Source organism: Hyperolius riggenbachi, unplaced genomic scaffold (assembly GCF_040937935.1).
Source record: "Hyperolius riggenbachi isolate aHypRig1 unplaced genomic scaffold, aHypRig1.pri scaffold_342, whole genome shotgun sequence".
Classification (NCBI taxonomy): Eukaryota; Metazoa; Chordata; class Amphibia; order Anura; family Hyperoliidae; genus Hyperolius; species Hyperolius riggenbachi.
In genome coordinates, this window is record NW_027152553.1 from 20,325 (window position 1) to 43,011 (window position 22,687).

Below are 22,687 nucleotides of genomic sequence, written 5' to 3' on the forward strand. Positions count from 1 at the left end.
ATGTTATCCGACGGGAAATTGCATGGTGTGTCCCAGATATTACACTGGTACATCTCAGTATAGGAGTTGTGATCAATACTGGAATACAAAGCTTGTTTTAACACACATTCTCTTCTACAGCATAAGAAAGTTACAGATCTGCTCACTACACATATCAAACCTAACATAACATTAAGGACCTATAATCAAAGTAGAATGTGACAGACATCCACGTCATATGAAGACAATACCTGCAGTACTTGGCTCTCCCTCCACTTAACATGCCTCCAGTTAACGTGCCTCCAGTTAAGGTACCTCCAGAAAGAGCAGCAAAGCTGGCTGTTTCACTGTAGTTTCCTTGAAGAACACTTAATCCATCGGTGGGGCTCCCGCTTGTGCTCAGTACGCTGGTAAGACCCTCCATGCTGCTTTCCCCAATACTTGGGTTTTTCAGTGCACGCCATGCATCTGCCACTATGAGGGAAAATTACATCTGTAAAGTATTGCATATAACAGTGCAAATCTCTATATTTATAGGGTTGTGTAAGAAGCCAATAATCCATCTCACTATAAAGAGAAATCCCATACTTTGCTGAATATGGAGCAGATCTGCCTGCTTTCATTTTTCTGGAGAGCACAGTAGCTGTGGAAGCTGGGCAGATTCAGTAGTCCCACCAAAACTTTTCTAGACTCAGCAAGTGAAGCCACCACTGAGAATAATATTTATTGAGACATTTCCAGTGGGTTACCACAAGTGATCCAGCAATCGTGGACGGCATACTAGAGGTTGCCGAGAGAACAGTAAATTGGCAATTGTGTGGCTACAGTTTCATGCAGGCATCCATGGATAGGTTTTTTTGTTTTTTTAAAGCCTTTCAGGTTTTTTTTTCTAACTCCATGCTATGGATTCTGCATGCAACTTTTATGCTAGGTACACACCATACAATTTTTGATTATTTCCAACATGCACGATCTGAATTTTTCGATCGATTTTTCAATTTTTTTTTAATATAATCTATTTTCATAGAACTGAACGAAAATAGGTAAAAAAAATAATTAAAAACGATCGAAATAATCAATCGAAATTCAGATCGGACATGTTGGAAATAGTCGATCTGGCAGGTAAATCTGCCAGAAAATTGTATGGTGCGTACCTAGCATTAGTCACACAACCATTAATTCACCAACTTCTAAACAACCTTGACGGTTCTCTTACACTGGTGTGATGCGTTGCAGGACTCTCCTGACGGAGCTCAAAAAAATGGCAATTATAGGCAAACAAACATAACGCACTGTCTGCAATGTGATGGAAGTGCTCCGAGTAATGTACAAGCTGCAGTGCGTTACCATGCGACTTCCATAGTAATTTCAGAAGAGCACCGGAAAGTAATATTTTCTTGGGGTGCACTGCGGCTATAACGCGTTGTGCGACTTTTCAGCTGCAGCGCAATTGTTCCAGGTCACACTGCTCCAGCCTTAGTGTATAAGGACCCTAACTATGATCTGATAGAATACAGGTAAGGGTAGCAGAGGCATTGTAACAACATATAGCAAAATGTTATATACACTATTCGGAATTGGGATAACCAATTTCACAGTAATTATCTTGTTTACCGCATCATATAACCCCACCCTCCCAATGATGCTTAGCTTAGGCTATGACGGTCATTGAGAAGTTCTGCACAGAATGGACAAATAGTGTATGGCAGCACACAGCCTTCTGCACCAGAGCATTCTGCGACACAAAAAGATTTCACAATAGGCTAACACTAATTAAATAAATTATAAAGTAATATTGTAAAAAATAGAAACGTTTATTCATTAAGCTAAATTCCTCTAGACCATGTTTAACCTCCCTGGTGGTATGGATGAGCCTAACTCTTCCAGGGAAAAAAATAGCTGAAAACTGTATGGACGAGTTAGGCTCCCCCAGCAGTTCTAAGCCAGGGTTCAGTTTTTTTGCATTTGTTTTTTGCGTTAAAATTTGTATTTTGTATGTTTCGCATTCTCTGGTAACCTGTATGCAAAAATTTGCATAAAAACAACATACATTTGTAAAGTGCTTTTCTCTCTTAGGACCCAAAGCGCATAAGCTTATCTCAGATCAGTACATAGTGATGCGTACAGAAGAAAAAGCTATGTGATCATAAATGTAAGAGTAAACCGGTAGATTTTCAGTTTTGATTTAAACATGTCCAGTGTTGGAGCGGTCTTGATTAAGTTTGGCAAGGCATTCCACAGGGTAGGGGCAGCATGACAGAAAGCTCTGGCTCCAAAGGTTTTTAGTCAGACTCTGGAGGTGGTCAAGTTATCTGAGGTTGTGGGTGGTGTGACACAGTTGTAACAAGTCCTACCGGTAATCAGGGCCTATGTTGTTTAGGGATTTGAATGTTAGCATGCTAATTTTAAAAAGGAGGTTTCCTTTTATGGGTAGCCAGCACAGCACAGTGAGCAAAGAATTGGTGTTATGTGGCCATGGCAGGATTAGCGTGTTAAAGAGGAACTGTAACATAAAAAGATCCCCTGGGGGGTACTCACCTCAGGTGGGGGAAGCCTCCGGATCCTAATGAGGCTTCCCACGCCGTCCTCCATCCGTCAGGGGTCTCGCTGCAGCCCTCCGTGGAGTCCGGGCAGCGGTGACGTCAATATTTACCTTCCTGGCTGATGCGCAGGCGCTCTGACGGCTGTCGGCTCCGAACTACACGGAAATACCCGATCGCCGTCGGGTCCGCTCTACTGCGCAGGCGCAAGTTTCCTGCGCCTGCGCAGTAGAGCGGACCCGAATGAGATCGGGTATTTCCGTGTAGTTCGGAATGGAAAGCCGCCACAGCGCCCCCGCTGGAGCCAGCAAAGGTAAATATTGAAATGACAGTCGGCACAGTCGCCGGCTGTTCGGAGGGCTGCGGAGAGACCCACGTGGGACAGAGGACGGCGTGGGAAGCCTCATTAGGATCCGGAGGCTTCCCCCACCCGAGGTGAGTACCCCCCAGGGGATCTTTTGAATGTTACAGAGTCTCTTTAACAGTCTTGTGGCAGCATACTGTACTAGCTGCAGGTAGCGTAGGTCTTTATTTGAAAGGCTTGCATAGAGGACATTGCAATATTCCAGCCGTTTTGTGATTAAGGCATGAACTAGTGTTGGAAGATCGGTTGGAGGAATGAGGTGCTTAGTTTTTGCAATATTCCTTAGGTGAAAGAAGATCAAAAATAGAAGTTGGAGGAGCACTCATCCATAGGAAGGACCCTTGGGTTCCTGTATCCTCAGAATCCTCAAAAATTGTGAGCAAAAAAAAAAAAAAAAAAAAAGTAGAAAAGTAAAAATTAGCTCTTTATTAATAAGTCATTAAAGAGAATCTGTACTCTGAAATTCTTACAATAAAAAGCATACCATTCTATTCATTATGTGCTCCTGGTCCCCTCTGTGCTGTTTCTGCCATTCTCTGCTGCAAACCTGGCTTGTAATTGCCAGTTTTAGGCAGTGTTTACAAACAAACTAACCAGCTTCTAATAGGCTCAGCTAAGCAGAGTGTGTTAGTCACACAGAGCCTGCAGGGGGTGTGTACAGCTTCTAGCTAATCACAAGCAGCCCTGCACATTCCAGTCTGACTGCCTCAGCCTGACTGTGCCGACTATAGAGAGAAGATTAGATCATATAACAGAGATAACACAGCTACTGTGCAATTAGGAAAAGCTGCAGTAAGCCAGACCACATTAGAAAAGGCATAGGAACTTATAGCATAGAAGAAATAAAGATAAACAATTTGTTACAGAGTCTCTTTAAAATGACAGCATGGTCAAAATAGGCTCTAGCGGCGACAGCCCGCTGTTTCGAGCTGCTATAGAGTTTTTTCAAGCCGTTCACGGCTTGAAAAAGAGTGCACGCCCCACTTATGGGATAAAATACACACTGAGCATACACAGGTCATGTGTATGCTCAGTGTGTATTTTATCCCATAAGTGGGGCTTGCACTCTTTTGCAGGTAGGCACTCATCTGTTTTTAAGTAGCGCTGTTCATTTCCTTGCTATGTACTAATTTAATTCATTTTTGGTCAGCCGCTCCCATTTTAAAAGAGAAAGAAGGAGGAGCGCTCCTAGTGTGACATCGCTTTATTAAGACAATTGCGCAAATAAAAATTCACTTACTGGATGTAAGTTGAATGCAAACATGTAAAATCCTTAAAATCCTTCCTTGGCGGTTGCACCTCAAACTACCGTGGCCATCGGAGTCGTTTCGGCGTTCCACGCCTTCGTCAGATAGGCGTTATCTGACGAAGGCGTGGAACGCCGAAACGCGTAATAACGCAGCCAGCATACGTTTTATCCCTTGGGGGGGCATCCAGGATCACTTTCCACCAGATCCTTTCCACTCCGATGGCCACGGTAGTTTGAGGTGCAACCGCCAAGGAAGGATTTTAAGGATTTTACATGTTTGCATTCAACTTACATCCAGTAAGTGAATTTTTATTTGCGCAATTGTCTTAATAAAGCGATGTCACACTAGGAGCGCTCCTCCTTCTTTCTCTTTTTTTGTTCCTTTGACCAAGCCTCCCTGACAGCCGGGCTCTAAGAGGAGCAGCTAAAGTGTGACTCCACTCGACCACCCCTGATTATCGCCTAGCAGCGCAAGATTGCACATCTTTCTCCGCTCCCATTTTAAAACAGCTTTGCTTTTGGTGTATATGCAGAGCCTCTGTTTGAGTTCAAGGTGCGTTTGCAGTCTCTGGGGGGGGGGCTCAGCGCATCTCTGATCGGAGGCCAGGCGGCATTTTATTTGGCCTGAGGAAGTGGGCTAGATCCCACGAAACGCGTTGCCTGTGCTTATTATCTCTAAAAAAAAAAAATCTATCGTAAGTGAGTTGTCTGTGAGGTAAGCCACCTCATCTTTTTCAATTTTAGTGTTTTTAAAGTGTTTTAAATCCATTGGGTGCCTCTTTACCTTCCTTGTTTAAAGAGGAGAAAGTGTGGTCTGGTAGAAAGGGGAAATTATGTAAAAAAAAAAAAATTTGACATGATTTTGTGTTTGAAACGTAATACTCTGATTGTACACTAGACCCTTGCTCAACAAGGCAAACGACAGGCAAAAAGGTCATAAAAATTAATTGAACCACTTTTTGCACAGAAATCTAGCAGAAATTGAATGCCAGGGAGGCTAGTCAATCCAGTCCTTGTTTGCTTTGTTACTTAAAGGGAAGGTCCAAGCAAAATAAAAAAATAAGTTTCACTTACCTGGGGCTTCTACCACCCCCAAGCAGCCATCCTGTGCCCTCGTAGTCACTCACCGCTTCTCCAGTCCCCCGCTGGCAGCTTGCCGACCTCGGAGGTCGGGGGGCCGCATTGCGTACATTTTTACGCGCTAGTGCAGGAACATTAACACATGCATTTTTACGCGTTAGTGGTGCAATGCGTAAATTTTTACGCATTGAACCGGTAACGCGTAAAAATGCATGTGTTAATGTTCCTGCACTAGCGGTAATGCGTAAAAATGTACGCAATGCGGCCCCCCGACCTCCGAGGTCGGCAAGCTGCCAGCGGGGGACTGGAGCAGCAGTGAGTGACTACGAGGGCACAGGATGGCTGCTTGGGGCTGGTGGAAGCCCCAGGTAAGTGAAACTCATTTTTTTATTTTGCTTGGACCTTCCCTTTAACCTGTGTGTAGTTCTGTGGAGAGAAATTTGTAAATCATGCCCTGTATAATAAATAATTCCAGTATTTGTATAGCGCTTTTCTCCAGTCGTACTCAAAGCACTTGCGAGGCAGCCACAAGAGCGTACTCAGTAGGCAGTAGCAGGGTAAGGGAGTCTCACCCAAGAACTCCTTACTGAATAGGTGCTGACTTATTGAAAATCGAAAGACTCAAGATTTGAATTCAGGTCTCCTATGTCAGAGCCGTTAACCAGTTCACTACCCAGCCACTGCGGTATCACATACTGCAGAGACTGTACAACATGTCTGAGTAGCATGCACCATCTGCATAGATCACACAATGGTACAGTATGGTAATCACTCAACAGTACAGTAATGCATTCACAATTGTCCATACAGCCTCTCTTCCAGGAAAGGAAATCCCTGACACACTGAGCTCTATATCAAGTTTCCTATTGAGAAATCTCCAGCTCCACCTCCAACATCAGATGGATTATAAACAGCAAGTCTACTCCACATCAGTGTGGGTAAACAGGTCTTCGAAGAAAACTGCTTCCACTACAATTTAATCTGTTAAAACTAAAAAGGTGGCCACAGACCCAGACTGAATTGACTAGAAATCGATAAAGTAGGTGGACCAATCGATCATTTGACCAATTTTTGTCCAAAAATCAATCAAAAAGATTTATCGGTTCAGACCAAAAAAAAAAAAAAAAAATTTTTAAAAAATCTGGATCAATTAGTGGTGGATTGAGAGCAGAGGCAGATCGACAGGCCATAGCGTTGCACTGTATCGAACAGAGCAAGTCTGCGGTTCAAGATATATATTTTTTAAAACGGGTTTGATAGATTAACCATTTAAGCCTTCTGGACGTAGCTACGTCCAGAAGGCCATGTGTGCTCCCGCGGCCGATCGCGCGCATGCACGCGCTCTCCCGGCCACGGATTGTTAGTCCAGGAATCAATTGGGACATGGTGCCCGATGAGTGATTCCTCTCCCCGTCAGAAAAAGCGACTGCTTCTCTCGGAAGCCTCTCTTTTTCTGCCTCTTACATCCCCCTACGTCCCTCTAAGCATACATGTTACGCTTAGAGTGACATCATGTAAACAAACTCAAGGTTGCCATCTTGTGGCCAAAAAGTAAAACTACATCTACATGTAAATAAAAAAAAAAAAAATAAAAAAAAAAATACATGTTTAGGCCTCTTGCACACTGCAAGTGATTCCAATTCAGATTCCGCTTTTTAATCAGTTTTTACATCCGATTCAGATTCCGATTTGCAGTGTGCAGGGAGCAAACTGCAAATCTGAATCGGATGTAAAAACCGATTAAAAAGCGGAATCTGAATTGGAATCACTTGCAGTGTGCAAGAGGCCTAACATAAAAAAATTACTATTTACATCTCACCCTCCCAAAAATACCCAAATAAAATTTTTAACCACTTCACCATTGAGGGGTTTTACCCCTTGAACACCAGAGCAATTTTCACCTTTCAGCGCTCCTTCCATTCATTCGTCTATAACTTTATTAATACTTAAAGGAAAACTTAAGTCAAAAAAAAAAAAAATGACATTTACTCACCTGGGGCATCCCTCAGCACCCCGAAGCTGGATGGTGCCCTCGCAGCCCCGCTCCGATCGTCCTGTCCCCTCCGGCGGCTACTTCCGGTTCGGCGACAGCCGCCGACAGGCTGGGAACGCGGCTGTTTTTCCGCGTTCCCAGCCGCTGCTATCACCCTCTATGCTGCTATAGCGTATATATATATCCAGCTTCGGGGTGCTGAGGGATGCCCCAGGTGAGTAAATGTCATTTTTTTTTTTTGACTTAAGTTTTCCTTTAATCGCAATGAAATGAAATACATCGTTTTTTTCGCCAATTAGGCTTTCTTTAGGTGGGACATTATACCAAGAATTATTTTATTCTAAATGTGTTTTAATGGGAAAATTGAAAAAAAAAATTAAGTTTTCGGCTATTATAGTTTTTAAATAATGCATGCTACTGTAATTAAAACCCATGAAATGTATTTTCCCCGGTTATAAAACAGTTTAAATTATGTCCCTATCACAATGTTTGGCGCCAATATTTTATTTGGAAATAAAGGTGCATTTTTTCAGTTTTGCATCCATCCCTAATTACAAGCCCGTAGTTTATAAAGTAACAGTGTTATACCCTCTTGACAAATATTTAAAAAGTTCAGTCCCTAAGGTAACTATTTATGTTGTTATTTTATTGTATTTTTTTTTTTTTTAAATTACAAAAAAAATAAATAAATTGGGGAGTGTGGGAGGTAATGAGTTAATTTATTGTGTAAAACTAATGTATTTGTATATGTAAAATGCTTATGGGTGTAGTTTTACTATTTGGCCACAAGATGGCTACAGTGAGTTTGTGTTCATACGACCTGTAAGCGTCCGGAAGGACGCTTACAGGAAGCAGTATGAGGCTGGGAAAATCACAATGATCGCGCTGTTTCTCACAGAAGCAGCAGATCATTGCGGGGGCTTAGAACGGGAATGGATTTTCCCGTTCATTGATCTCCGGGCGAGCGGCGGGAGCACGGACAGCAGGTACGGATTTCTCCGTCCCTTGGTTTTATAAGGGTGGAAGAAGGGACAGAGAAATCCGTACCGCGGGGGGTAAAGTGGTTAATTAAAAAAAAAAAGGAAATATTTACCCGAGGGTCTAAACTTTTTAAATATCAATGTAAAGATAAAATATTTAAAAAAATTTTTTTAATTATAAGCTTGTAAACAGTGATGGATGCAAAACGGAAAAAAATGCTTGTATTTCCAAATAAAATATTGTCTCCATACATTGCGATAGGGACATAAATTTAAACGATGTAATACCCGGGACTATTAGGCAAATACAATATGTGGGTTTTAATTATGGAGGCATGTATTATTTTAAATCTATAATGGCCGAAAATTGAGAAAATGATTTTTTTCCGTTTTTTTCTTATTCTTCCTGTTAAAATGCATTTACAGTAAAGTTAGCAAAATATACCATCCAAAGAAAGTCTAATTGGTGGCGGAAAAAACAAGATATAGATCAGTTCATTGTGATAAGTAGTGATAAAGTTATAGGCTAATGAATGGGAGGGGATAATTGCTCAGATGCATTAAGTGAAAACGACTGAAGGCTGAAGTGGTTAATACATTTCATTCTGAAATCTATTGGAAATCTGTTCCCAGTGTATGGCACACATCAGATAGATCCCTGTCAGAATTGATTTGGCATGCATGGCTTAATCTGGTGACCATCTATAAGAGTATGGCCACCTTAAAAGGGGCCCATACACCTAACGATTCTCCCACCGATATACAGCAGATTCGATCACTGATCAAATCTGCTGTGAAATCGTTGCGCAAACGTTGACCGAACGATCGATTTCCGACCGAAATAGATCGTTCCCGTCGATTCCCGTCCGTGCGGATGATTTCGCTCGATTGCCGGCGGGTTGGGAGTGCTTCGGTAGCGGCGGTCGAATGCCTGACGACCGACGCAATACATTACCTGTTTCGCCGGCGCGTGTCCCCGCTACTACTTCTCTGCTGGGCTCTGAGTCCGGCAGGCTTCACTTATTCCTGTCCCGGCAGGACGTTTAAACAGTAGAGCGCCCTCTACTGTTTAAACTTCCCCGGACAGAAAGTTCAGTGAAGCTGGAGCCCAGCAGGAGAGGAAGACAGCAGAGACCGGGGTACTCGCGCTGGCCGGATCAGGTAATGTATGCGGGCGAGCGGGAGCTCCACAGATTGTGATCGGTTTCATGCTGACATCGATTCACAATCTGTTTGCAGTAAAGGCAGTCATACGATCCCTCTCTGATCAGATTTGATCAGAGAGGGATCTATCTGTTGGTCAATCTGATGGCAAATCGACCAGTGTATGGCCACCTTAAGTGTGGAAAATAATTATCAGTTACCATTACTTGCAATGTGTTTGTAAAACCTTCACCTGTAATTGGTCCATCCTCCTCAAAGTCAATTTTCACCCCTTTGCCATTGGCTGTGCTCACTCCACAACCCCCTCCACGACATAAGGACACTGGCACAACTCCGTAAACATAAGCCAGCATGATAGGAACACCAATTCCTTACAAATACAAGAGAAGAATATGAAAATGGGACTGCTCAGAGAACACAAAATGCTAGAAGCATAATATAACTGTTAGGAAAATTAGCACGAACCGACACTGACTGCTGCCACCACAGGAGAAGCAATCACAGATAAAATGACCCCTCCGGTCACTGCCAAGTTTTTCTTATGTTTAGAAATCTTTTTGTTCTCAAAGCGGCCATGAATCTGCAGGAAAAACACATCATCGGTTATCTAAGCCCCATTAAAAGGTACAGTGCCATTACAATCATGCAGCTCTAAGACATAAGGAGATAAACATTTAACAGAATGGAACTAACCTTTCTGCCAACATAAACCGGAATCCCTATGACCATAGCAGGAATAGCAATACCAGCAATCAGCGATATGCCAACCGGTGCCCCTATGAGAGTGCCCAGCTGCCAAATGATTTTCTTCTTCCTACTCCATGGCTTTTTTCCCCAGAACGTGCAACCTGATGGACTAGAATATATAGAAATAAAACAATTATGTGCTGAGAATAACAGAGGGGCAAGTTAGAGGCTGATGCAGGGAAACATCCCTGAGTTACCTGAGGTAGTGGAGGTCTGATATCTCCTTCATACACAGCCAGCAGAATTCACAGCCACACACGGCACAGGTCATGTGATTACAGCTGCCATCGTTCATCTTGATAATATAAGCACTGCACCGGGGGCATGATTTCATATCATCTGCTGCAAAAAGACAAACATCTTAGATATACTGTGGGGTGGAGATGCCCCCAAAAAATTAAAAATTAGCCACTTAAGGACTGCGATCTTAAACCCCCCTAGTGTCCAGGCAATTTTTTTTTACAAAATAGGCCACTGCAGCTTTAAGGGCTCACTGCAGGGCCGTACAACTCAGCACACAAGTGATTCCACCACCTCCCTTTTCTGCCCACCAACAGAGATTTTTGTTGGTGGGCTCTGATTGCTGCAGGGACGTTTATTTTTATGTTTTTTTTAACCTCTTGTCTCCGTGAACTGCCTGCGAGCCTCCAATCGCGGCTCGCAGGCGAAATGTAAACACGCGGGGAAGAAATCCCCGGTGTTTACAGTGCATGGCGCTGCAGCAGCGCTGTAAAGAAGAAGATCGGCGATCCACGGCCTCCGATAGGCCAGGGATCGGCGCCGTCTGATAGGCTGAAGCCTATCAGAGGCGGTACAGGACGTATCGCCGTCCTGTACCGCCTACAGAGCCAGGGAGAGGGAGGGAAGGAGAGGGAGGGGGGGGAATAGCGCTGCGGAGGGGGGCTTTTAGGAGCCCCCCCCCCCCCCCCCCCGAAAGGCACAGCAGAGCGGCGGCGATCAGACCCCCCCAGCAGGACATCCCCCTAGTTGGAAAAAAAAAAAAGGGGGGGGGGGGCTTGAGTCTGATCGCCCTGCCTGCAATACGATCTGTGCTGGGGGCTGAAGAGCCCACGCAGCACAGATCAATAGGAAGCTATTTGGTCGGCAAGTGGCTAAATAAATGTTACTATTTTTTAATTTATTTTTTCTCCCCCCCCCTCCTTTTTTTTTTTAGATGGCGGTTTCACCGTCTAACAGTCTCCTAGCGGTGATCTCTGCTGGGAGGCTGATGACGGAGCGGAGCTCTGTCATTCAAGCAGGGATGCGTGTGCATGATCCCCTTCCAATCTCTGCCCCTAGGATCCTTGGTCCTGCCGCCACGTTCACGCCAATTGGGGTGGTGCGGTCGGCAAAAGGTTAAGAATGGGGTAAAAAGGTGGGTAGGTGTTGGCTTACTACTTCAATAATACTACACCACAATGTAGAGGTATAGCTTTATAATCCCACAGATTCTTTCCTGCTTTCTCAGGCCAATGTCTGTAAAAAAATTTTTTTTTTTTTAGCTACATACACACGACTAAAGTCTGCTGAGGCGGCCAATAACGACCGCCTCAGCTGATAATCAGGATGGAGTACAGTAACGCCTGACTGCTGCCCCACAAGCAATTCGCCAGGTGTATTAATATGGCTGACCAACAGCCGATTCTATTGTGCATGCCACTCCCCCGCCCACCACATGTCACTCACCCACCACTCAGTCGTCCCTCCGCCCCTTGCATAGCAACAGTGCGTGTGGTCAGCTACACAGTTGACTTTGCGTCTGTGCAGCCCGCCCCAGCAATGTCACCCGATGGATCAAGCCCCGATCCCAGATGGACAACATAAGTCACATGCATCCTAATGCTGGGACTACACGATGAGATTTTTTGCCAGACAAAATGGTTCGATAGATACGGTAATTTCCAACAGGTCTGATCTGCGTGTATTCTCAGCAGAATGCTGGAAATACACAATGTGTTTCTGCAGCAGATAGATGGGTTCCATAGATAATTTCCGACATGTCGGATCGTTTAGCCGCTCGATTTCTGATAGAAGTGAATGGAAAAAAAGAAAAAACGAGAGAAAGATAAGAGAATCGAGTGGAGAATCAAGCGGCTAGAGCAATGCATCTCTAGATTCACCTTTGATGGTTATCTCAAATCACATTACTCCTTATCACGTGTTCACAAATAAGATCAGAACTGGGCAATGTAAAGGCCCATCTACACTATGAGATGTTGTAGCGATCCGGTGGCTCGATTAGCCGCCGGATCGCCTCTTCCGCGTACCCGCCGCGTTCCCGCTCGCCGCACGTGCGCCGGCATCAATACCCGCTCGATTCACACTCATCCCCGCGCCGCTTATCTTCCGCTCGATTCCCTGCCAGTCCCCTAGCGGGGAGCGAGCAGGGAATCGGCGGAAGCAAGATTCGTCCTGTCGGATCTTATCAATCGAGCCGCATCAGCGGCTCGATTGATAAGGATGCGGCTCGATTGATAAGGAGCATCACGGCCGCATCTACGCGTGTAGATGCGGCTTTAGCAGGCAAATAATCTTGAGTACATTCAGGACATCCACAGTTTCATGGAGTTTTGGTGATTTTTAGTAACAGAGAAATGTACTCAAGTGCTCTGAAAATGGCAGCTGCTTGGCCATTATGTAGCACCTCACATAAAACTCACGTGGCATAAATACAAAAATTAAAGAGACACTGAAGCGAAAAAAAAAAATGATATAGTGAATTGGTTGTGTACTATGAATAATTACTAGAAGATTAGCAGCAAAGAAAATATTCTCATATTTTTATTGTCAGGTATATAGTGTTTTTTCTAACATTGCATCATTCTACAATATGTGCAGATTACACAACACTCAGCATTCAAAATGATTCTTTCAGAGCAGTCTGTGAACTAATGACCTCTCCTCTGGCAGATAAAAAGTAAATAGTTCAATAACAGTTGAGATAATAAAAGTCAGATAACAGCCCTCTCCACCACTTTGAAAGTCGTAGAGCTTAATGGCTTGTTTGCATAGAGATAACAACTGGAGTTTCTTAACTCTTCCTGTACTGGAAACAATTAGACTGACGTATCTGATCTTAATGTTTTATTTCTTAGCTGTACTACACATACAAATCATAATATCAATTTTATTTTCGCTTCAGTGTCTCTAAGTCCAAAGAATCAGCCTTGCAGTAAAATTAACTTTTAGTGATAGTTTTGGGTAACGGTTTAGGAACAATCACTGTACAGACAAGATGCTAAGTTATATGTCAACTAATCTGTTCTATGGAGAAGGAAAGCATAAAGGAGAACAAGCATAAAGCGCCCCATTGCAGGGACATCAAGCACAATAATGACTGGACAAGGGTTATCAAATGTGTCAAATAGCTGAAGGGGAGACCAACAATGTTTTGGGACACCTGTACTCCCACTAGATTTTTACCCGAAACTATCAGGACTGACCCCTCTCCGGCAATGAATATTTAGTGTATACACATCTCACCCTCCTGAAGCAAATTATTTTTCTTTAACAGAACAGAAGCCATTAATGCCCAACCAGGGAAATCACTTGAATGGTGCAGATGACAAGAGCATAGCTATTTTCCCCCAGACACATGGCCCAGTTTAACAAGGATAAAAGCAATTTAAAGGTGAAGCTTGTGTAAATGGACTGTTTGTAATGTTTAGTCCAAATTATCCTCTGGATACCTTAAGTACAGAGGGGGCTGTGAATCTGCGTCTGTCAGCAAGGAATAATGTTCCTCAGGCCCCTCTGCTTTTGAAGAAAGTACACTTAAAGCTGAAGCTTTTCAAAAACTGAAGCTAGCTTGCTTTTAAGGAATATTGAATAATTCATTCTTACTCAAATATTTATAAGTTGAAATAGGATGACAGTGTCATAAATGTAAAGCAAAATAAAATGTCTACCACACGTTTGTTACAATGATGGGTGTTTACCATTTACTTTAGGAACTACAGCAAAGTCCCTAATATCCGGCACCGGCCAAAAAAGCACACACCCCCAAATACTCACCAAGCCCCTAGTGACGTCTTGTAGCCTTCCTGTTGCTCTTCTCGGCTTTCCAGCATCCTTCGTGCATTGAAGCTGGTGTGTCACCTGACACGCCGTGCACAGACACCAGAAGCCACCAGCAGCCCTCTAGGAGCTGCAGGAAGGCTCCAAGACACTTGGCAAGCATTTTAATGCCTGTTTACACCCCGAAACCCCTCCAAAACAAAGTCCCATTATTCCCTCAGGAGTGCCGATTAGTTGAGACTTCCGTGGACTTTGATGTACCTGCAAATAGAATCAGCACAACATTCTCTACACCTCATATTTTTGATGCTGAATTGCAACTAATTTTCTAAAGCTACATACATACACAACTTCTATCGCTGTGGCCGGCAGGGGTCAGGATTCAATCCCTTGGGTAACAGTTAGGGGCTGAGATCTGTACAGACAGAGTTAGCCTGCAGACTAGTGACACTGTTACTATGGGGCAGCACGGTGGCGTAGTGGTTAGCGCTCTCACCTTGCAGCGCTGGGTCCCCGGTTCAATTCCCAGCCAGGTCAACATCTGCAAGGAGTTTGTATGTTCTCCCCATGGCTGCTTGGGTTTCCTCCTGGCACTCCAGTTTCCTCCCACATCCCAAAAACATACAGATAAGTTAATTGACTTCCCCCTAAATTGGCCCTAGACTATAATACATACATAGACATATGACTATAGTAGGGACTACATTGTAAGCCTCTCTGAGGGACAGTTAGTGACAAGACAATATATACACTGTGTAATATGTCGGCGCTATATAAATACTAAATAATAATAATAATAATAATAATATGGAGGGGAAGCCACTGCAATGTGTTGAGCAAGGTGCCTGAAAAAGAACAATGAGATTATGGGCTGCTCTTTGGGCGATGTTGGGGGGGGGGGGGGGGGGGGGTAGAAAGAGACCTCAGTACATACACTTGATTCTCACCCAAGATGATCTTTACTGGCTACCTCAGCAAATTTACTTTACTGTATGTACTTGGCTTCAGTCCTAACAAAAAAAAAAAAAAAAAGTGCTGGGAGAGAAAAAAAAGAAAAAGTGGGATACATTTTGGAGTCTGCATTTTCTAGAATACACACCGGAACCAGATTCCTGCCCATAGCTTATCCCAGAAGGGTGTTTTCTACGCACACCAAATGATGGTGCACGCTGCTGGCGTGCCATATCACAGGTCTGGTTGGGATGCCATACTTGCTTGCAGTGGTAGCAGAATTCTGTCTGGCAGCCTTCCCTTTCACAGACAAGCCGGGGACAGCTGGCACAGCCATATGCAATGACGGCATACCTAACAAGTTAAACAAAAACATACACAGACATAAGGAATTTTATTTAATAAGATGCAGAAAAGAGCAATGAGACGCAATAACCAATAGCATCCTGTCATGAATATACTATCAGCAATTAAATGCAGGCAGAACAAGAAGGTGCAGGACTGCTTGCATTTGTTTGCATCTGACAACCACTACTTTATAACCAAATACTATATTGCAAAAAGCCCAATCTGGAGGGGAGGGGGGGGGGGGGGGGGGACCCTAAAAAGTTTCTTATATTCTTGAACACTATCATCCTACATTTTTTTTTGCTATAGTCCAGCTGATTATAAAATACATAAACGAACACTGAACTCCAGGGAAATAGGTTACTTTTGCAGTATAGTGCTAGAACACATCAGCTATTTTACAGGCTTAGCCCATAAATGGAAATTGTACTTTTAGGGCTCAGACTCACTATAAGAGCTTTTCTGAGTGCTAAAAAACTCAGAAAAGCGCTTATAGTGTGTGAGCCTAACGATAGTGTGGTAATTGGTCAGAAACGTTATGGATTCTTCTGTTTGTATCCATATCTGGGGGAAATTCCCAAACTTCCTATCCTACTAGGAAGTGGTCACATCTCTAAGGAAACCTGGAGAATGGAGAAAAGTTAAGGCTGGTACACACATCCAACAAAAGCACACAACCAACCAGGCGACATGACAGACCATGCGATTGCTTGACTTGTATTTCAGCACATCAACCAACTGAATGACCAACTCATTTGTATACTGCGGCCGCAAGCAGAATGGACGGACTGCACGACATGGCCGCATTCAAAACAAGTACCTATCATTCAAACGACTTGTACACACACTGCCAACTGCACAACAGTTGTGTGAGTTGAACCGCCTTTTTGATCGGGCAAACCGCCTGTTTTTAGGTCACTCGTCTAGTCATTTGTCACACCCAACTATCATCCAGCAGACCAAGTTGGGACAAGTTGCACGTGTGTATGAGCCTTTAGAATCCTCATTGAGTTTTTATTGCCGTTACTCATTTCTTGTTCATCAAACCGCCAGGATTCAGATTAACGGACACCTGAAGTGGAAGCTATAAGAAGGCTACCACATTTCCCTTTATGCAATACCAGTTGCCTAGCTATCCTGCGTATTTTCTGCTTCTAATACTTTTACCCATAGGCCCTGAACAAGCATGCAGTAGATCAGGTGTTTGAGATTTTTGTCAAATCTGAAAAGATTAGCTGCATGGATATTTCTTGTGCGATTCAGACACTACTGAAGCCAAATGGATCAACAGGGCTTCAAGGCAACTGGGATGGTTTAAACGGGAGTGTGAGTGTGTGTGTGGTGTGTGTGTGTCTAGAAATTAGGCTCATAATATCTTCAACTCCAGCTCCTATTTATGGTATCTCCACGCCTTTAATTATAGATCAATGTAGGCAAAATGATAATTAGACTGATTATATCAATTGCAAGCACACAACAAACAAGGCTTGTCATCACTGCCTACATGAATCAAACGTATTGTTACAAGCCTAACATGCTAAACCATTCGGTGTTAGCACAGAGTTTGTACTGTGCTTGGTCACAAGGTTTTATGCATTTGTGTTTTTCGAGTGCAGTCAAATATAACATGTTGCATTTAGTAAAACCAATCGAGTAAAACTGAAATATTGCCACAAAATGCAGCAGCAGTCCATTTACTCCAGTAACCCAAGAATTGCTTAAAACACAAACATAACAAGACTGTTAAATACTGTAGTATGGTAGATATGTCTAAAAGAAGTATAAGGAGGAAACAAGACTAAGCATTATTTCATTTCTTTATAGTTATTTAAAGTGGACCTGAACTCTTGCACAAGACAGAAGGTAAACAGAGCAATGCACCCTGTATGCATTGAGAGTTTAGCTCAATTCCCTCTCATCTATGACTAATTACCATTGTAATTTGATCTCTCAGCTGAGTCAGCTGAGCTCAAGAATCTCCAGCCATGTCATGGCAGAGCAGCTAATTTGCAAACACAGACTGTTAACAATATGTCTGCTTCCATGAAAGCAGGAAGTAGACAATGCAGATTCATTGTAGGATTTGTATCTGCTATAACAAAAGGAGTGTTTTTCCTATGCTGTTGCGTATCTTTTAGAGCATAAGGGAAGTTCTGAGTTCAGGTCTACTATAACCAGAAATTCTCAATGGAAAGATATTAACACGCGCAATTGTGAATACGTCAACACGCATTAAACACTGTATTTCAGGCATTAGAAGAGAAGAACTACACTGAGACGTACAAGAATACGGCCACTGTGCAGCTGCTGCAACTAAGCTAAAGGAGGACTCCAAGCCACTAACCTAAAGGTCCTCAGGCAGATAGATAGATAAGATATCACTAGCAAACCAATCCCTTATTTACATACATTTAAAGACCTCCAACCGCTATGGGATTTTCTCAGCTTTGTTCTCCTATGACCTTATATGGCATTGCATGCTTTGTGCTGGGAGATAGATGGCTTGATAGATAATCTCCGTTACTTTTGATCGTTTTACCACTCAATTTATCATAGAAGTGAATGGAAATTGATAAGAAAAGATAAGAGATTTGAGCGGAAATTGAGCGAAAAAACAAATCCAAAAAACGCATTGTGTATTCTCAACATTACAGCCATTTTAACGGACAGGCTGACTGATGAGAAGAAGGAGATATTCCGCAGGAGACTTGCATGAACAGCAATGACAGTGAACATAAGTGAAGTAGTTCAGTCACATGAGGCAGCCTCCACCTATGGGAATAGCTCCCTTTCACCACTTAAATCAAGCTGGAAAAGGCTAATTCTAAAAGCTGCAGAGGAGTGCCCCACAGACAGTGAGAGATTTGTGCTAGATATAATTTCTTTAAATAGGTATTAATTGCAATAACAGGTAAGGGGCTCTGAGTTCTTTAATCACTGGCAAGTATACAGGTTAGGTGTTCTGGATCAAAAACCACTAAACACAAAAAGGATCAGCTAAAAAAAAAACAGCATTTTTAAAGGTTTTTTATTTATTTTCAAACCATGCAAATGGTTTTCTCTTGCCCCAGTATATAAACAAATTAAAATTTCACTCAGGCAAATAGTGCCTTTCAACAACACTTTCATACATGGTTATAAAATGCAGGGCTGTGGAGTCGGAAAGAACAAGAAACAAACTTGCGCTCAGCAAAAAAGTAATGACCATTTAAAAATAGTTAACTGCAGTATCGGCGCTGCTCTCGCACACTGGGTGGTGCCTCCACCTGAGAAAGGCGTGGTCTAACGCCAAAACCGGTAGTGACGTCAGACGGCATGGTCCGTGAACTGCTCTCCCCAGACGGACGCTCTCTGTGTTGTTGCCATCTACACCTCCAGCCCTGGCCAGGCTGGATTAGGCAGAGGCGACCACCTGGGACTCTGGTTAACCACTTGCCGACCAAGTGGTTTCCCATTGATCTGTGCTGGGTGGGCTCTTCAGCCCCCAGCACAGATCATATTGCAGGCAGGGCGATCAGACTTCCCCCCCCCCCCTTTTTCCCCACTAGGGGGATGTCCTGCTGGGGGGGGGGGTCTGATCGCCGCCGCTCTGCTGTGCCTTGCGGGGGGCTCCTCAAAGCCCCCCCTCCGCAGCGCTATTCCCCCCCCCTCCCTCTCCTTCCCTCCCTCCCTCTCGCTGGCTCTGTAGGCGGTACAGGACGGCGATATATCCCGTACCGCCTCTTATAGGTTTCAGCCTATCAGACAGCGGCGATCCCCGGCCTATCAAAGGCCGGGATTGCGGATCTCCTTTACGGCGCTGCTGCAGCGACGTGCAGTGTAAACACCGGGGATTTCTTCCCCGCGTGTTTACATTTCGCCTGCGAGCCGCAATCGGAGGCTCGCAGGCAGTTCACGGAGACACCCTCCGGGAACTGAAATGGAACTGCAGCTCGAACGAGCGACCGTTTCCATGGAAACCCACAGACAACCAGTTTACGCCAATCGGCGTTAGCTGGACGTCAATGAGGTTAAGCAAAAGCACAGTACAGACCTACCAAATGTGAGAGTTTTATAATATAGTGTGTGTATTCCACATATCAGGTTTGATGCACTAGCGGAGCGCTCTCTCTTCCCTACCCGCTGTGGAGTCGGAGTCAGAGCAATTTTTGGGTACCCGGAGTTGGAGGTTTCATAAAATGAGGAGTCGGGTGATTTTTGTACCAAATCCACAGCCATGGTAAATATTAGACTAAGGCGCCTTTTACACTTAGGGCCTGTTTCCACTTGTGCGGTGGGAATCGCCACGAAAAAACATGGGCATGTTTTGCATGCGGTTGTATGCGAATTCGCATACGATTTCGCATGGATGACTATGTATGCGAATACCATGGCAGTGCCTGTGTGCTTTTCAATTGTTTCTATGCGAAATCGTATGCGAATTTGCATGAAAATTTGCATACCAAAACCACATGCGAATTTCCTATTAAATGCATTGTATGCGAATCACATAGCGGTATGCAGTATTCAAATTCTGATGGCTCTGCCATGCAGATTTTTTCTGCACAGAAAAAACGCTCAGAAATCCTGACAAGTGGAAACAGTCCCATTCACTTGTATTGTCTATGCGAATCTGCATGCATGAAACGCATGCAGATTCGCTAGAGTGGAAACGGGCCCTAAATAAGTTGCTCTCAGTTATTAGGGCCTGAGCCCACTGATGCATTTGTATCCGCTCCTGTCCGCTTTTCAGCATCTCTAACATTGATGTTTAACTGAAAAGCGGACACAACTGCGTCAGTGGGCCCAGGCCCTTACTGAAAGAAAACTGATTTTCAAAGTAATGCCCATGTTTTCCTATGGCACCTTTCACACTTAACGCGTTTTAACTGAAATCTTTTTCACAATGCACTGTTTTGGAAAAAAACGCGTACCAACTACCAACGCACACTAACGCGTACTAACGCACACCAACTGATTAAGTGTAAATGGCCCCTAAGGAGTCGGAGTCGAGAAGTTGGAGCCATTTTGCGTACCTGGAGTTGGAGTCGGTAGTTTAATAAACTAAGGAGTCGGATGATTTTTGTACTGACTCCACAGCCCTGAATATTTTAGGTAAAACTGCAAATGCTGAATATAAAATAGATATGCTTACTTTTTATTATTTGCACGTTTCCTTTTCTATTCCTTTTTCAATCACTTACTTTCTATTACTATGGTGCCTGACAATTTAACTATTGTCTTTGAAAATGCAAAATGGAAGAAAAATGAAATGAAAATATAGAGACTGGAATAATCAGATGAAGCAGTGCTGCTGTACTGAGTAAATCCAGCCAATCAGAAAGGAGCTTACATGTTCTTGCAAAGTACCAGGAACAAAACAACTGCTGACAGCCCATTCAGGGATTCAAACAAATGCTGAAACAAGGGACGCTGCAGAAGAATAGGAAATAAACAGACCATTGAGGGCAGCACTGCCAGCAACTTCCAAATAACCATAATGGCATATTTGCTTACAGACCCTGCACATCAAAGTTTCACCCCTCAAATCCAGTACATGTGTTTAGTGTTCACTTCACAAGGCCAACATGAGCCAGATGTAGAGTGTGAAACCATTTATTATAGGAGGCAGTAACTTTCCTCCATGTCAAGTTTTTGTAATTGTTCAATTTACATTTGTAACCCCCCAACCACTCCTTTTCCCTCTGTACTGCACTGTGTAAAATGTGGGGGTGCTTTATAATAATAATGATACAAATTAATTTTTCTAAAGTGATCATACACCAACTGCCTTAAAAGTCATTGGAGCTACATTTTGCCATCATGCAGCAATGTATACCTAATAAATTATAAATGTAGTGTTACTAGCAAAAGTGAAGCGGAATGTAACAAGACAGATACAATAAAAAAAATTTTTTAAAAAGTTACCGAAATTCTTTATTCATTTAGGCTGGGAGCACACTTCTCTGTTTTCATGCAAACCAATGTTAATCAAAGGAAGAGTGTACACTTAAAGGACGACTGTAGTGAGAAGAATATGGAGGCTGACATTTTTTACCTTTTAAATAATACCAGTTGCCTGGCATCCCTGCTGATCTATTTGGCAGCAGTAGTGTCTAAATCCAATAAAAGTCAGTGCAGGTCTAGGCAATTCAAATGTTGCAAACCAGTATCACGGCTCAAGCCCACTAGAAGCCTTTTCTAAGTGCTAGTGATTTGAAAAAGCTATTGCTAATGCAAATCTATGGGGGATTTTTATAAAATCACATCGCTCAAGTGGGATCACACCTATAGCATTACATTAGCAAGAGCTTTTTAAGATCACAAAGCGCTCAGGAAAGCACTCCTAGTGGGTTCCAGGCCTCACGTAGCATTGCACAATGCAGAATCTTTAAGTATACAAGGTGTCATATCATCACCGACAATAAGATAAAGGCTTTCCAGACAGAAACATAAGGTTGTAACTTGACAATGTGGAATCAAAGGTCACTCTGCAAGTTCCAAGATAAAGGTCTTGTTGTAACCTCCAGATCCCAGGGATTAGCCAGGCAGTAACTGTTTCCAATTGGACAGAGAACAAAAGCACGTATGCAAAGTGCAGACCGCAATTCATTTCCTCATAGGTTAAAAGCAAACAAGTAGATAAAACGAGAACTTACAACTTACATATGGGGCCAAAGCAATGGGAAGAAAGGAGTCGGGCGGCACCTTTAATTATCTCTACCGTCTGGGTTATTACACACATGCGCACTTGTGATTCTGCGGTACCCATTGCTTGGGCCCCGTATGTAAGTTTTTTTTTATCTACTTGTCAGGGCTACAGCAAGACGGAGGGGAGGCCAGATGCAATAAGGAGCCTTGAGGTGGCTGGAGACAAAATATATCTAACTAATGCTTCTAAACCAATCAGGGCCAGCTAGGCCGGTGCTGTGCAGTGCCACTCTATTCTCAGGGCCAACCCCAGCAGCCCATAAGAGACCTGGCTGGGATTCAGTGTGCAGTGGTGTAAGGTACAGTGTGGAGGACATTGGTAAAACTTTTTTCCGCCTCTCCTTATGAGCTATTACAGTCTCTTCTGCTGTCCTCCGACCTGCCCCTTCAGATTGCACATCCCCAGCACACTCCTGGCTGCAATGGCTATGTGCTGGGCGAGGCCTGTACCAGACCAACAAGGAGACCAAATTGAGCAGCAGGAGGTCAGAGGCACATTCACAGAGGGCTGGTGCACACCGAGCGGCTTTTTCAGCGTTTCTGCAGCCGCTTGCGGCTGCGGATCCGCTTGGTCAATGTATCTCA

The 22,687-nt window shown here is 43.6% G+C and overlaps 1 protein-coding gene across 1 annotated transcript in view; it reads right to left on the reverse strand.

Moving 5' to 3' along the window:
• Window positions 1-230: 230 nt before the first annotated feature.
• Window positions 231-22,687, reverse strand: part of RNF19B (ring finger protein 19B) — a gene marked incomplete at its 3' end in the record, with an annotated part of 28,417 nt that continues 5,960 nt past the window's right edge. The window contains exons 2-7 of the mRNA XM_068264970.1: window positions 15,213-15,418; window positions 10,294-10,438; window positions 10,043-10,205; window positions 9,815-9,929; window positions 9,582-9,719; window positions 231-453 (exon numbers count right to left, since the gene is read on the reverse strand). Of these exons, the coding sequence (XP_068121071.1) occupies window positions 231-453; window positions 9,582-9,719; window positions 9,815-9,929; window positions 10,043-10,205; window positions 10,294-10,438; window positions 15,213-15,418 (990 nt within the window). The remainder of the gene's footprint in view (window positions 454-9,581; window positions 9,720-9,814; window positions 9,930-10,042; window positions 10,206-10,293; window positions 10,439-15,212; window positions 15,419-22,687) is intronic.